The sequence below is a fragment of the Anser anser genome, assembly GCF_964211835.1.
Source record: "Anser anser genome assembly, chromosome: 27".
Taxonomy (NCBI): Eukaryota; Metazoa; Chordata; class Aves; order Anseriformes; family Anatidae; genus Anser; species Anser anser.
In genome coordinates, this window is record NC_139748.1 from 3,335,700 (window position 1) to 3,350,205 (window position 14,506).

General features: G+C 43.2%; 1 protein-coding gene across 2 annotated transcripts; it reads left to right on the top strand.

Moving 5' to 3' along the window:
• The first annotated feature begins 323 nt into the window (after positions 1 to 323).
• PM20D1 (peptidase M20 domain containing 1) lies at positions 324 to 12,577 on the top strand. Of its 2 annotated transcripts, none has more exons than XM_083812777.1 (13): positions 324 to 596; positions 2,393 to 2,479; positions 3,058 to 3,290; positions 4,303 to 4,389; positions 5,191 to 5,324; positions 5,751 to 5,870; positions 6,662 to 6,737; positions 6,972 to 7,033; positions 7,288 to 7,366; positions 8,279 to 8,350; positions 9,088 to 9,256; positions 9,970 to 10,069; positions 10,854 to 12,577. In XM_083812777.1, the coding sequence occupies exons 1-13, from the start codon at positions 371 to 373 to the stop codon at positions 10,981 to 10,983; spliced, it is 1,575 nt and encodes a 524-aa protein (XP_083668903.1). In that variant the 5' UTR covers positions 324 to 370; the 3' UTR covers positions 10,984 to 12,577. The 2 variants fall into 2 exon arrangements, with proteins under 2 accessions (XP_083668903.1, XP_083668904.1); XM_083812778.1 differs by lacking the exon at positions 324 to 596 and adding an exon at positions 651 to 1,221.
• Positions 12,578 to 14,506: the final 1,929 nt, after the last annotated feature.

A 14,506-nucleotide genomic window follows, 5' to 3' on the forward strand; every position in this document is an offset into this window, starting at 1 on the left:
TTGGGAGCAGCCTCCTGCCACTGCCCAAGGCTGGGTGAGGAGACACCCCCCATTGTTTGCTGCAGCGTGCCCTCACCACCCAGCGAGCAGCAGGCACCCTTAGCCACAGCTCCTAAACATCCCCTCACCACAAAAAAATACCACGTTTCACCGAGGGCAGAAAGACTGAAACACCCCCACCCCACCCTCCGCCATGCCACACGCCCCGCGGCGCAGAACTACAACTCCCAAGCCACCTCGCGGCAAGCTTGGGGCGGGACAACCCTTCCCATTGGCCACCCTCTGGGGCCGGAGCGTGCCGATTGGCCCGCGGCCACGCCCATCCTCCCCTCAGCGAGGCGGGCGGCGGCAGGGCCGGAGTCCGCCGGTGATGGCGGGCGGCGACGGCGCCGGGTGGAGGAGGCGGCGGCGGGCGGCGGCGTGGGCCGCGGGGCTGGGGCTGTGCGGGGCCGTGCTGGTGCTGGCGGCCGCCGTCCTGCTCCGCGCCCACCTCCGGCCCTCCCCGGCGCTCCCCCGGCTGTGGGCGCGGCGTGGAGGCGGCGGCCCCGCCGCCTTCAGCGCGGGCGAGCGGCTGGAGCTGAAGGAGGCGCTGCGAGGTGAGGGGGCCCCGGCGGCTCCCGGCTGCCCCCCGCGGCCCGGCCCCGGGGCAGGGGGTGGCGGTGCTGCCGCTCGCCGGTGTGCCGAGCTCGGCCCGGGGCCGGGGGGAAGCAGTGCCCGTGCTCGGGCCGCCTGCTGGCCCTTCTCCTAACGCCAGCTTTCTGTCACCGTGGCGGTTTCCCGCAGCGCTTCGGTGAGAAGTGCCTCAGCAGTTTTCTCAGGCGGGCTCTTTGTGGAGCTGTTTTATTCGCGATTGCAGTGGCGAATAAAAAGCAAAAGTAGATCGTAAGCTGGTATTCCCAGCTGCCCGGCGCTTGGTTCCTCCCCTGGTGCCTCGTTGGCTCAGTACTGCAGCTTCACAACCTACTCGATGCTTATGCCTATACTATATATGTGCAATTCTATTTGACCAACCATTAACTTCTCCTTTTCCTTTTTTTTTTTCCTTCTCTCCTGACTAGAGGGCCTGTGATTTTTTGTTTTTACTGATTTCGCCCTGTTCGTCCTGTTTTTCTGTGCTCTCCTCCTTATTTTGGGACAGTGGGACCTCCCCCTCGTCTGTTTAACATCCTCCCCACTGCCCTGCCCCTGCCATGCCTGCACAATCACTTTCGAACATGCAAGGTTAGTGGAAATTTGCACTGCAAGAAACACCTTCTATTGCAAAAACACACAACTTATTTCTCACACTTCCCCCTTGTGCCTGCTCCAGGCACCCCGTGGTGGCAGTTGCTAGACATCTCCTTGTCCGCTGGAAAAATGAGTCTCTCTTCTTTTACTTTTTAATTATAGTCTCTATTATTTATTTATTTATGGTTCAGATCTCGCACACCCCTTCCCGGCACGCAGCCCATCTGTAACGTCACGGTGTGTGTTTGTTCTCCCTAGCACGCTGCCTTCTGCAGAGGAGTTTGAGGCTATTTAGCTGGCCATTCTGCAGAAAGCCGCAATCTGGCGTGAAGGGGGTAGTCGCTGGCTGCTCAAATAGGGGTTGGGTCCTGTCAACCTGGTGTGTTATTGATTTGGACGATCTATTGCCTAGCAAATTCTGTTTACTTTTTTTTTTAATCAAGAAACACAAGAGTACAAGAGGGGTATTATTTTTGTTCTGCTTCTTGAGTAACACCGCCTTGAAAAGAATCTGTAACCACCCTTGACAGATACTCTTACGAAAGGCAGCTGTGATTGGGACAAAGTTACAGCTGCGTTTTGTAGGACAGTGACTTGGTGCTGGAGAGCAGCCTTGTCTGGCCCTGGTTAAATGAGAGAGCAGGCTAGTCAGAGCACCAGAAGACTTTTCTGTTTATGTATCACAAGGGGTTAGAGCAGCGTGAAAGAAGGCACTGTAACAATCTTGACATCACCACCTGACTTGCTATGGAAAATGAATCTTCAGCTCCCAACTAACCTACTTCTTTAGCTGCCAGGGTAATTTATGACTGCGGGATCAGTTCACCTTACAAAATACAGCTGCTTCTGGACAGTAGCATTCCTAATAATATCATTCAGCCCTCTGGGATGAAAAACTAAAGTGTTTCTCACTTTAGCGAATAAAGTATCTACGCAAATACCTTGGCTGGAACTGAAGGGAAATACCGGTGTGCAGCATGCCCACAGCTCAGCTGAAGTACATCAGTCTTTTTGATAGTGGTAACCCTTACTACCCTATGAACTAATATTTAAAGCCTCAGAAATGCTCCGGAATGTAAATATTGCTTTTCCTTTTGAAATGCAATTCAAGTATTGCTTGACTGATTTCGGTGTCAAATGATTTCTATTTTCTATTTCCTTGAAGGTGCTGTTAAAATCCCAACTGTTTCTGTGTCTCCAGACGACTTAAATGCAACCGCCATGGCAGAGTTTGGGAGGTACATTCAGGAAGGTACTAAACTTTCATTCTTAGCAATGAAATTCTTTGTTTTAGTGATGAAATCAAAGAGAATATGCGTGGTTCTTGAATATAGTGGAGCATATTTTTATTTTGTTTTTCTCCTCAGGAAAGGACTGGCAAAATGGCATGCGTAGGTCACCTCTGCAGCAGTGTGGTTGGGTGCAGCAGTCGCCAAAGCTAGAACAGAGAAGGTTCAGATGTCTTTCAATGTTGTTTTTTTGGTCCTTGAGATGATTAAATGGCTTTGCCATTAAAAATACATAAATAAGAGGAAGGCTACCCCTTTTTCAGCCTATTTTTTTTCAGTGTCATCATTGCTGCAAAACAGCTGCAGCACTGGTGAACAACAGTTCCTGGGTTTGCTTAGGAAGGTCTTAAATATGAGCTTAGATAGATTGTTAGAAGTGTGAAAGCGAAGCTGTGTGCCTGCTTCCTGAAACAAGTTTGTTGTGGGCATTGAGGATAAATGGATAACTACTATGTGGACTACATGGTGATAAAATCAGAAATTATTGCTAATTTTTCTTTTTCATGTGTTTGTTTATTTATTTATTTATTTTTCTTAACAGTCTTCCCGGCCGTGTTTTCTTCAAAGTTCATTCGACATGAAGTCGTTGGGGAATACAGCCATCTCTTTACTGTGCAGGGTTCTAACCCTGAAATGCTGCCTTACATGCTGCTCGCACACATGGATGTTGTGCCTGCTCCCCCCGAGGGCTGGGATTTCCCTCCTTTCTCAGCTGCAGAGCATGAAGGTTTCATCTATGGACGAGGAACACTGGATAACAAAAACTCTGCCATAGTACGTCATCGTGCTAATGTCATTTCAGAGGGAGAAAAAGCCCAAAAAGGGCAGATTGGAGGAATCTGTTTTCTTGAGATTTACCATTCTGTCTCTCTTGCCCTTCTTTAAATGCAGGCTGTTAACTGCAGGGCTTAGGAATTTATCATTTTCTCCCACTTTTTTTTAGAGATGGAGTGATCTTTTATTATTGAATAAAACAGAATTAAATCAGATGTTTAGCAAACAAGTTTCACAGATACTTTGGCTGCTTGTTATGATGTCATACTCCTAGAGAGTTCCTTCAAGTTATTTAATTATCAATTTCAAGGCCTTGCAACTTAAAGTTTTGTTTTCATACTCCCTTCCACTGTGAACGGCACAAGTAACCCTGCAAATGGGCAATAAAAATCAACAATTTCAATGAGCAAGGCAAAATGGTTGCTGGCAAGATAAAGTATATGTATATACCCTGTTAAAATGTAAAAAAAAATCTGTAGGTTGAGTTGAAAAAAACAGATGAAATAGAAAAATCCGGCAAATGGTAGATTTAATTTCTTATTCTTCAGGGTAAGTTTTTCATTCTTCTGTTTCTACATTGGTACTTTTGGTATGAAACATGCTGCTCATTAAAATGAATGGAATTGGTAGCTCACGTCAGCGCTAGGCTGTGTAGGATAGACAGCTTAAAGGAACAGTGAGCTCCCTGGATAATTATAACTCTGTCATGCTTCCTGTGCGGTTTGCCACTGACTTCGTGAGGAGCAAGAACAAGCCCGTACTGTATGTTGTGTATGCACGCTGACACTGTGTAGCACACTGTCTTAAGCGTTATTTGAGAATATGAATATCACCAGTAGGAGTTGTGGAAATAAATGCTCAATTGTGAACAGGACAAAGTCTCCTTAAGGGCTGGGAACGCATCATATTTCTTTTCTGTTACGTTACGTTCTTTTGCATTTATTCTCCTACTGACACCAGAGAATAGTAAAATACTCTGTGGTTGTTGGTTTTTTTGTTTGTTTTTCTGCAGGGTATTCTGCAAGCTCTAGAATTTTTGCTGAGAAGAAATTACAGACCCCGCAGATCTTTCTATGTTGGCATTGGACATGATGAAGAGGTATTTTCTTTCATTTCATCTAAATAACTGCTTGTTTGCATTGGTCATGTACATAACAAGGCTTATTTTTTAAACCTTGTTCACTTGCAAAGTCCTTCCTGGTTTTCTTTGTTATGCGGGTAGATACTGTCAGGCACATGCTTGTAGTTATATATTGATTGTTTGGCTTTAAGTGACATTGACAGAGGATTTGGTAATGAGCAAAGAACACAGTGGAGTGTTATTTCAAGTTCTTTTCTGTTGCAGACATGGAAGGTGAGCAGGAGTTGCATTTTGGAATGCATATAAGTCATGGCAAGCTGGCCCAAGATTTACTTGGTTGTTTTAAACGATCAGGAAGAGCTAAGAAAAATACTCAGTTTTTGTTGTGGGTGTACCTCCTAGTAAATGGTACAAAGAGACAGATGAGGATGCTTCATTTATTCGTTGTCATGATATGAAGACAAAAAATTGTCAATAATTAAAACAAGAATCTCTTTAAAATTACAAGTATCTCTAAATAATCTGTGGAATTTATAGCTGTGGGATACCATTGTGTCCAAGAGCAAATAGGATTCAAAGCAACATTAAGTGACTAGTGAATGAGAGAGTTCCTCAGTATGGATAGAAATCCATTAGCAATCTCTAATGAAGTTTGCTAGTAAGAATCGTACTGACAGATTGCTCTAGAACTGCTCATTAGGAGTTTTCCTGCATTCTTTGCATTATAGCACTGGTCACTGTCAACAGCAAGATGTTTTCCAGTATTCTTCCCAGTGGTGTGGCTTAACCTGGCCATTTCCCCTGACTGGATTCTCACAGGTGTTCGGTCGGAAGGGAGCGATGAAGATTGCAGCTCTGTTGGAAGCTAGGGGAGTGAAACTTTCCTTCTTACTGGATGAGGGGAGTGCCATTCTAGAAGGCATCATTGCAGGAGTGAAGAAGCCAGTAGCTCTGTAAGTAAAAGAGAACAACATTCATGATGATGAAAGCGATCCATTTTGAAGAGTTAATTTGTGAGAAATGACCTCTCTAATGTCACCAAAATGTTTTCAAGGCATGTGGTAGTGTTGGCGTTGCCTGAACTACAGCAGTCAAAGGACCTCCAGTTTGCTTGCTGTCCACCACAGCTGTGCTGACAAAAGCAGAATGTTCTGCTTAGCTGGTGCAAGCATGTTAATTATATGCTGTAGAGTCTGTTTGCTGGAGAAGAAGCCAAGACATCAGACCTCCAAATGTTTAAAGACTGTTAAGAATTTGTGGCTGCTTCTACAGTGTTTCATATGACACTAAAAAATATGCAGACTAGTTTGCTTTTACCTGTAGTCTGTGCATGTGTATTTGGAGTTGCATTAACCATGCATTTATTTACCATTGATCAGAATTGCTATCACTGAAAAGGGTTCAATAACACTGAACTTCACCGTGGATAAAGAGCCAGGACATTCATCGTTTCCTCCTAAGGAGACGAGTATTGGCATTCTTGCAGCAGCAATGTCCAGGTGAGAGCTTCCCTGTCATCTAACAGCAAAGACAGTCAAGCAGGTTCCTAAGGCACTGATACTTGACTTGCTTTTGTAATATTTGTGTTTAGAGTATTTTACAAATTCCCCTTGTGTATTTGAAACTGAAGTTTGTAGCTCACTTTGAAGAGCAGAAATGCAATCCCCAGCAAAGGGACAACTGCCAAATGTCTGGAGTACCGTTTCACTTCAGCTGCGCCTAGTATCTCTCGAGCCTTTAAAACGAAGGCAATTGCTACATCTTGATGTCTGTCCTAATTTACTCTGTAACTGTGCAGATCACTTTGTTTGGGTTGCAGAATTTCTCTGGAATTTATTCTTGCATATACCTGCTGCCTCTAGCTGGTAATTATCCAAGCCAATGAATATGATGTAATGTCAGAATGTTGCATCCTGAAGCTGACTAAATCTTCTCATTATGTGTCTCTGTAGATACCAAACTGGCTAGTAAATATATATTTCAGAAAAGTCTTGTATGTACAGATATAACAGAATTTGGTGTCATTTTTTTCTAGATCTCCATGTATTCTTTATAAGAGTCAGGCTTTTACATTTTTTCAGCTGATCATGAAAGAAAATCTTTACGTGTGACTGGAATGCTCAGAAATGTATAGTGGAGCTGTACTCGCAGATGTACTTGCCAGGAGAGGAATGTGTGGTTACATCTCAAGTACATGGATGCGTTTCAGAAATCAAACTCCCCTCAGCCTTCTGGAGCAATAACAGCCAAAGGTTTTTTAAATTTCAAATGTCGATGTGCTTTGCCGTAGACTGGAGCAAAATCCTATGCGCAATCTGTTTGGCCATGGGCCAGAACTCATGACTATGGAGCACCTTGCATCAGAGGTGAGGAAAGAACTATAATTTCGTTCCCAGATTTTCCTATTAATAAGTGAAGAGTAACCCATATGAACTTAGAGCATAGTTATGTAATTCTTGGAAAGGAGAAGACTTACGCTGGCATTTCTCCCGTAAAGAGAGTTGTTCCTGCTGGCTTTGTTTCAGCCATAGCAAAATGATTGTGTTGTCTTCTTGAAAACCAGAAATTTACTGATTTCTGGTTTTGTTTCTTCCATTTAGTTCAATTTTCCTCTCAACATCGTCATGAGCAATCTATGGCTGTTTTCACCTATTGTCAGCAGGTAAGAGAACGTATCCTTGCTGAATATTCCCATAGTCTCACCCTTAAAAGATGAAAGACCAGCAGCTATTTCTGGTCTTCCCAGGAAAACAGTTACATCATTTCATGGTATAGACAAAGTCAGTGCTTTACAGTTAATAACCAATTCAATAATTGAGAGTAGGCCTTAATTCAGCTTATTGCCTGGGTAACTGTGGTGCGTATGTTGTGTAGAAATTAAATGTCTTTGAAAAATGGTTCTTTTCTTTTTGTAAGAGTTCTTGCCTGGAAACCTTCCACCAATGCCTTGATTCGAACTACCACAGCAGTCACAATGTTTAACGCAGGAATCAAGGTAGCTTCATTTTTTTTTTGGTAGTTTCTGCAGTATCTGACATCTGTCACAGAGAGACTTCTGTAAACCACTATTAAAGTTATATGGTTTTGTCCATCCTAAAGTGTAAACAAAGTACTGTTGGCAGTAGCTGAAACCATCACAGCCGTAAACACTTCCCTAGCCTACGTGGGGTCTTGCTTTTGTGAGCATAGGTCAGGCTTACCGTCATTTGAATGGGATTAGCATGCACCTTGGACTGAGAGAAAACGAGTTCTGGCTGATAGAGTCAGATCTTGCCCTGAGAAAGAGGTGTAGCTGTCCAAAAATACTATAACCCTGGAAAATAAACAGGCTATTTGATGTGTCCCTGAATAAATCTGTTGCTCAAAGCAATGATACAGTGGCTGAACAGTGACACTAAGTGGCTGGGAGAGAAGTAACACCCTGGTTTATTTATTTATTTTAAAGATCATACCTTTACAATTTGACAAAAGTATAAGTATTCATTCTGTCGAAAAGAAGAGTTATGTGTCCTTAGTAACATACTTAAATGACTGAGGTGTGTCATGCTTGGAAAAGTAATGGAACAATAAACCAAAAATATTGTTTCAAAAAGTTCCTAAAATTTCTCAATATAAGGTTTCTGAAGGGAGGTGTCTCATCTCAAGAGGAAGGCTTCTATATAACAGTTAACTTCATTTTTGTTGAATCAAGGAATATTGCTTTTTGTAGTTATCTGCATTATAAATGAGATGTGCAGTGTTTGAATATCGAGTACAGGAAGATGTCACATTTATGTTAGTGGCAACAGAGTGATGCATCGATCTATAGGGCCTGGAGTGGTTTGAGCAGTTTCTGAGTTTGCAGTTGGCATTTTAATCAGTTTTTAACTTTCTTTTACATTTTTTTTTTTTTTTTTTTTTTCCCTAGCCAAATGTCATCCCATCTTCTGCAAAAGCAACTGCGAACTTCCGGATCCACTCTGCAGAGAAGGCCACTGAGGTAGTTACTGCCTGCACAATTATTTAGGTTTTTCCTCTCATCTAGGATAACTTACTTTTTTGTTTCCAAGTGCAATAGAGTTTATTCAGAACAACCTTCTCAGAAACGCTCTATAGATTCCAAGCGTCTTCTGACTGTGGCACAGAGCAAGAGGCAGACCACACTTGGAATTGTGCCTTGCAGTTACATTGAGTAGATTTCAGACATTTTCTTGTGCCAAAGAGCACAGTTGTGATTATGGAATGGAATTAAACTGAAGGCTTGGGATCTGTGAGAATATGGGGGTCTTGAACACTTCAGTAGGAATGGTGTGCCTGTCCAGCCAAGTAGAGCTGCGATACGTTATCAGTAAACAATATCTTTCCTTTGGAAACCTTTGAAAGTTTCTCTTCTCTGGAAGCTTTTTCTGGATTGTGTTTACTTAGGTGACCCAACTACCAAGCTGGGCAGGCTGACAACATGCCATTCAGGGCTGGAGCAGTTTAGGAGCACCTAGAGACAGTGATGTGCGTCTGATTCCACTGGACCAAAAGTATTAGATGAAGTATCAGCCATCCAGTGAAAAAGAACAGAGACTGGCACACAGTTTCAGTTCTAATTATGCATCTGTATTTGGAGCCGAAGTTGGCAGTTCATAGACAAATATTTTCTGCAAGGTGGAACTTACGCTGATATTTAGAAGGGGTGCTCTCTCATTTCTTTTTTTTATTATTGTTAATCTCTGTGGTCTACCCTAGGTGCTAGAGATAGTTAGAAACACTGTTGCTGATGACAGAGTGAAGATTGATGTAGTAGAGGCCTTTGACCCGCTTCCCGTCAGTCCGTGGGATGACCAGACATTTGGAGTCCATGTTTTTCAAAGAACCATTCTGGACACTTTCCCAAATGTTGACAGTGTAGTTCCAGGTAACAGCAAGCACATGATGATTATTGTTTCCGCTCCAGCTTCCGCCCTGCTTTTCTCTGCCCCCACCCCCCAATATTGCCTTGTTTCCATTTGCTGTGTATTTCTCCACCCCAGCTGTTAACTGCTGGAAACAGTTGTTTTTTCCTCCTTTACTCAGTTCCCTCTTTATGTTTTAGCGTTTTATGTTGTTTTTTTAGTAGTGGAAGTAAAAAAGCAAACAGGAAACTGACAGAAACAATGAGCCTTGAATTTAACTCTCTGCAGATACAAAGGAATCTCTTCAGAGAAGAAAGGAATTGTGAGGGAAAGTAGGAGGTCGTCTTTCTTTAGCTCTTCTTTTATTGTTTTCTTAGCTGGCAAAGCCATTCCTGCCTTCCTGTATTATTCCTTACGATCCCAGCCCCTTCCCTTGCTCGCGGCTCCTTCCTATTTCTGTACTGTTTGTTGGGCTGCAGTTTGAAGCTTAAACTTCCGTGGAGGCTGAGTATCATAGCTGTTCTTTGCATGATTGAATCACGTGCTCAGCTCCTTCTGTTCATAAAGGAGAGAACGTTCTTCCATGGTGTCCCAATAAACTTTTTGGTGATTTTGCTTTTGGTGTAGCTAGGGGTCAAATAGAACGGTTGTCAGATGCCTTTCCTTTCTCCTGGGAAAAGTGTGTGTCATCGAGTTGCTGCTCTCATGCCCAGTAAACCTGAGGTTTGTTTTCCAGGCACGTGTATCGGAAACACAGACAGCAGGCATTTCACTAACGTCACAAATGCCATTTATCGATTTAACCCACTGATCTTGCAGTCAGATGATCTTCCCAGGTACTCTATTCTTTCTGCATGTGGGCAGCTGTTAGGGGTGGGGACTAATGAAAGAGAAAATCGATATGCGTTAGGCAGAAGGAAACCCAGCCTTGTATACCTTGGCATGGTGTTGTTGTTGCCGCGCCTTCTGTAAGGCCGCTCATTTCCTGCATGTTTGGGTGCTGCACAAATAGGGGATGATAATTACACTGGGAGAGTGTTAGCCCTCACTCTTCTTTACTTCAGATGTGAACAAGGCCTCATTCAGGTGTCCCACTGAGTAGCGTGGCGATGCAGTGAGGCTGACTGGATCCTTTATGTAGTGTAAGAGATTTATCCCTGTGTTTGGACACATGGCACCGTGAATTTGTTTGCTCTTTAAAGTTAGAAATTAAGTTTCCTGGGGTAAAGAGGTAACAAAGAACATCAACATGCAAGGCTTTGTTTCTTTGTTTACTATGTAAGAGAGTCCTCGTTTTATTGGGGTGCAGATGTTACTGGAGTGCTTTGGTAGCTGTACAGGACTGTGACATAAAGGGCCAAGAGCTGGACAGAGACTTGAAATAATGTTTTTTTCTTTTTCCATGTAAACCCCTAGCTTAGTTTTTGTGCTCTGAGCCTTAAAATCAGTAAGTTATTTTGATTAACCTGAGGAACAGACATAGCAGTAGCAGTACTTGTCATATATTGCTGCATTTTTATGCTGTGCATTCATTTATTTACAGGCAAGTAGGATGCTGGATGTATGCAGGTGGGTCAAAAATGCACACTGCAATGAAAAACATTCTTCTCTCTCTACCAGGATCCATGGGTTGAATGAGAGAATCTCGGTTGAGAATTACGAGAAACAGGTCGAGTTTCTCTTTCAGCTGATTAAGAACTGCGATATTGACAAGCTTCCGGAGCCTCACGCGAACTCCCATGAGCTGTGAGACAAAAGCCTGAGAGGAGCAGCTCCTGAGGTGGACTCTGGGATGACAGAGGTCTGGGCCGTAAGCAGCAGTTGTGCGTTGCATATGGAACAATGTCAGGAATGTGTTTTTACATATTGTGGTTGGCACACAGATGGAAAAACTGCAGGTCAATGAGTTAGCCAAATGTACGGTTTGCTGTAAAGCCGTAAGAACACAGATAAAACACAACAAATAACCCAGATTTCTGTGCCTCCCTGATCTTACATGCAGCCGTTAATCTGAAGGTATTAAATTTTTCAGCACTTTCTTTAATCTTTAAGCCTGTGAAATAGGTAGTCACTTAAAAATCTAAGCTATAATTTGCAGTCACTTGTACATCGTTATAAGAAGCTAATCTTCTTGTGTGTGCTTTTGACAAACTCCTCTTTTATGGTTAATTGATTTTCACAAATGATACGTCTGTCAGAAGCTCGTGTAAAAGGTACACGAAGGGGTGTAGGTTTGATGTAACTGGGTAGAGTTGCACCGAGTTTGTTGCACTGCTGATGGGGTGGGCTTCTTCCCCAGGTGATTCTCTCAACCAGCATTTACTGTGTCAGAGTCGACTTGATACTGTTCATTTCTCCCATGCATGCACTGACTTCTGACTGGAGCTCAAAATACTGAGCTTCAGGAGTTCTAGCTGTGTTGCTTTACAGTATGTTGCCCTGATCTCAGAGGTGCTAAAAACTTTTCTGCCTGTCTTTTCTATGACTTTTTTCCTCTCCCTCTCTGGTGAGACCCCCAGGGTGTGTTGTGCAGCTGTGTCAGAGCAAGGAATCATGACTTTAAAAAAGAAACTAAATCAGTATTTTCTGCTCATACAAATTCTTTTTTCACTGAATCAATTTCTGTAGTGTACATTTCTCTGCTCTTCCTCTCAGGACTTCGCTGTGAAGAGGGTGAAGCCCTTCAGTTTATTCCTGTTTGGTGGGAGCAGAGTTTTCTCTGTTCCTTCACGGCCTGCTCTAACAGTTTTCACTTTGCCTGCCACTTCTATTGACTCAGCTCTTTGGGAATCCTAATGCCAACATCAGTAGCCTGTCTACTCTGTTTTATTTCATCTTGCACTTCTTGCACTAGCATGCCCATCTTTGTTAGCGTTAAAGGGTTAAGTATTCTTTTGGCCTTCATAGTGTCTCTAGTTAGAGTTATTGATATTCATTAAACAATTAAGAACTAGATGTTAGCCAAAGAAAAGACTGTGCAAAAACTGCTTTGTTGCACTGACATGCAGGCTCTGTGCTAAGGAAGGAGGCAAACCTTGTTTGTTGCACTGTTGCAGAGATGTGTGTATTTTTCAGTTAAACACTGGAACGGGTGGTTATTCTGCTTTCGATTCATACTGTAAAATGTGCTGGAATGTACGGGAAATACCCTGAAATGATCCTGAAAAACAGTGGTGGAACTGTGATTCCTATTATTCCCATTATATTCCATTATTTCCATTCACCATTCTCTATTTATTTGCTGTCTGATCTTATCAGCGTGGCCAATGGGCTAAAGTTGTATCAAGCTACTAAATAATTGAAACCAGATTGGCATTTTTGTCTAATAAAACAAGGAATGCAGATTCTTTTCTTGATTATTACTTAGTCTCTTAATGTAACTTTATAATTGCAATGAAGTCATTTCCACACCTGATTCTGCACTGGAGCAAGCCATAAAGTTTCCATCAAAACAAACCCACATATTTTCCAGCCTGCTTTAATCTTTGTACCCTTCCTGGTGTTCTTTATTTTCGTAGAAAAATTAACTAACTGTTTATGCATTACTGGGTAGTAAATAGCTTGGGTCTGTCATGGTTTGTTGCATTTAGTTAGTCTGTGTGCCCTAACGTCGCTAATTTGTTTAGCCACATGTCTGTAGCTCTTTTGTGGAGGTGTCATTTCTCTTGCAAACTTGTGTTGCATACACAGCAAAAGTGATTTGTCAGGCTACAGTACAGAATAAAATACATCCCCGGGAGTGGGAGCTGGAGGGAAGCTTCCCTCTGACAAGTCTCAATAAAGAGGGCTGAGTCTAAAGCCTTTGCTTTGACCATGGCTGCAGGGGGCCAACGCTGTTTAACATCTTCGTTAACGACCCGGATGATGGGACAGAGCGCATCCTAATTAAGACTGCAGATGATACAAAATGGAGAGGAATGGTTGACGCACCTGAAGCTGGTGTTGTGGGCAACATCTCTTGTGTTTCGGTGAGGACTGTTTCTTTAAAGGCCGTTCATTTGAAGATTCATTTTGCTGCTGAAGGAAGAGAGAAGGGCAAACAGTGCTGGGAAGGCATAATTGTTTTTGGCAGGTACCGTGCAAATACGTGCCATGAGATTTCATTAATGCAGTTTGTTGCAGAACCTCATTAAGTGCTGCTCGTCAGCCAGTGCTGAAGTCATGCAGTGCCTCTGCAGCGAGCGAATGTTCAACAGAGCTTTACTGCAAGCTGAAGCCTCTAAACTCAGTGCTTTAAGCAGGCCTTATCCCCCAGGATCCAATGGTGAAAAGCACATTCCTCACCTCTCCTGATTTTTCCCAGTCATTTCTGGTAATGATCTCTGCTTTCACTTCTGTGCAGCAGCTTTGCCCTTTGTATTCTGTCTCACTTCGCTAGCTGCCGTGACATGCTTGTCTGGCACAATTCCGAAGGGTTGCTCAGTGGTTTGGTAGCTGCACACCTCTCCTGACAGAACGGTTTTCTTTCCACCCCATTTTATTGTTCCTGTGGTATGTCCTCAAAGAACGTCTCTCATCTTGAGTGGTATTTGAAATCTTAGTGTCATCATGTGAATAATGTGAATAATGTAAGGATGATGCACGGGCCTTTTCTGGTAAGATCATACACAACGTTGCCTTGCATGAGTAGTTACTTGATAATGTCAAGTACATCATGACAACACGGATTGCTAGCTCTGGTTTATTCGCTTTTTGTAATGAGTCACTGTGTTCTAGGCATGTAGAGCAATTACCTCTGATTCATCAGAGAAGTAAAAGCCTGATTTTCTGCTCTGGAGATGCCTAACTTGGCATTATATCCCATAGCATTTTTGAACGTTGTTATCAGTAGCCCAGTTTGAGTGTGTTAATGTGTTCCTGTGTTAAGTCAGAGCAACTTCCTTCTTCACCTTTGTAGCCAAGTGCACAAAGCTGCCATTCTTCTGACAGCAGTTACTCAAAGTAACAGCTCTGGAGCTGGCCAGCCGCAGCAGCCTGCTTGCTAGCAGCCCAGCTGATTGGGGGTCATGTGGGTCTGTACTAGGATGGAGAGAAGGTCACATTCCACACCTGCATTTTCTAAAGAAAGCTCTGTTGCCAGCATCTATTTAAAAGGGCCTGGTTTATTTTGAGGCCTGAGTGACCATGGGGAGTTCAGGCACAGCGCTGGAGGAGAAAGCAGGAACAAGGTGTTTACAGAGTTGTTTCCTCCCCTCTTGTCTATGTCACTTGCATTCTTGGCTCGTCTTTGGCTATTTTGTTTGGTATTTCATAGAACTGGTGAATCCATTCTC

Coding starts and splice junctions, on each gene's coding strand:
- PM20D1 (XM_083812777.1), top strand. CDS start 371: ATGGCGGGCGGCGACGGCGCCGGGTGGAGGAGGCGGCGGCGGGCGGCG. Junction 5,871..6,661: donor CTTGCAGCAGCAATGTCCAG/GTGAGAGCTTCC, acceptor GCTTTGCCGTAG/ACTGGAGCAAAATCCTATGC. Junction 7,034..7,287: donor TTTTCACCTATTGTCAGCAG/GTAAGAGAACGT, acceptor TCTTTTTGTAAG/AGTTCTTGCCTGGAAACCTT.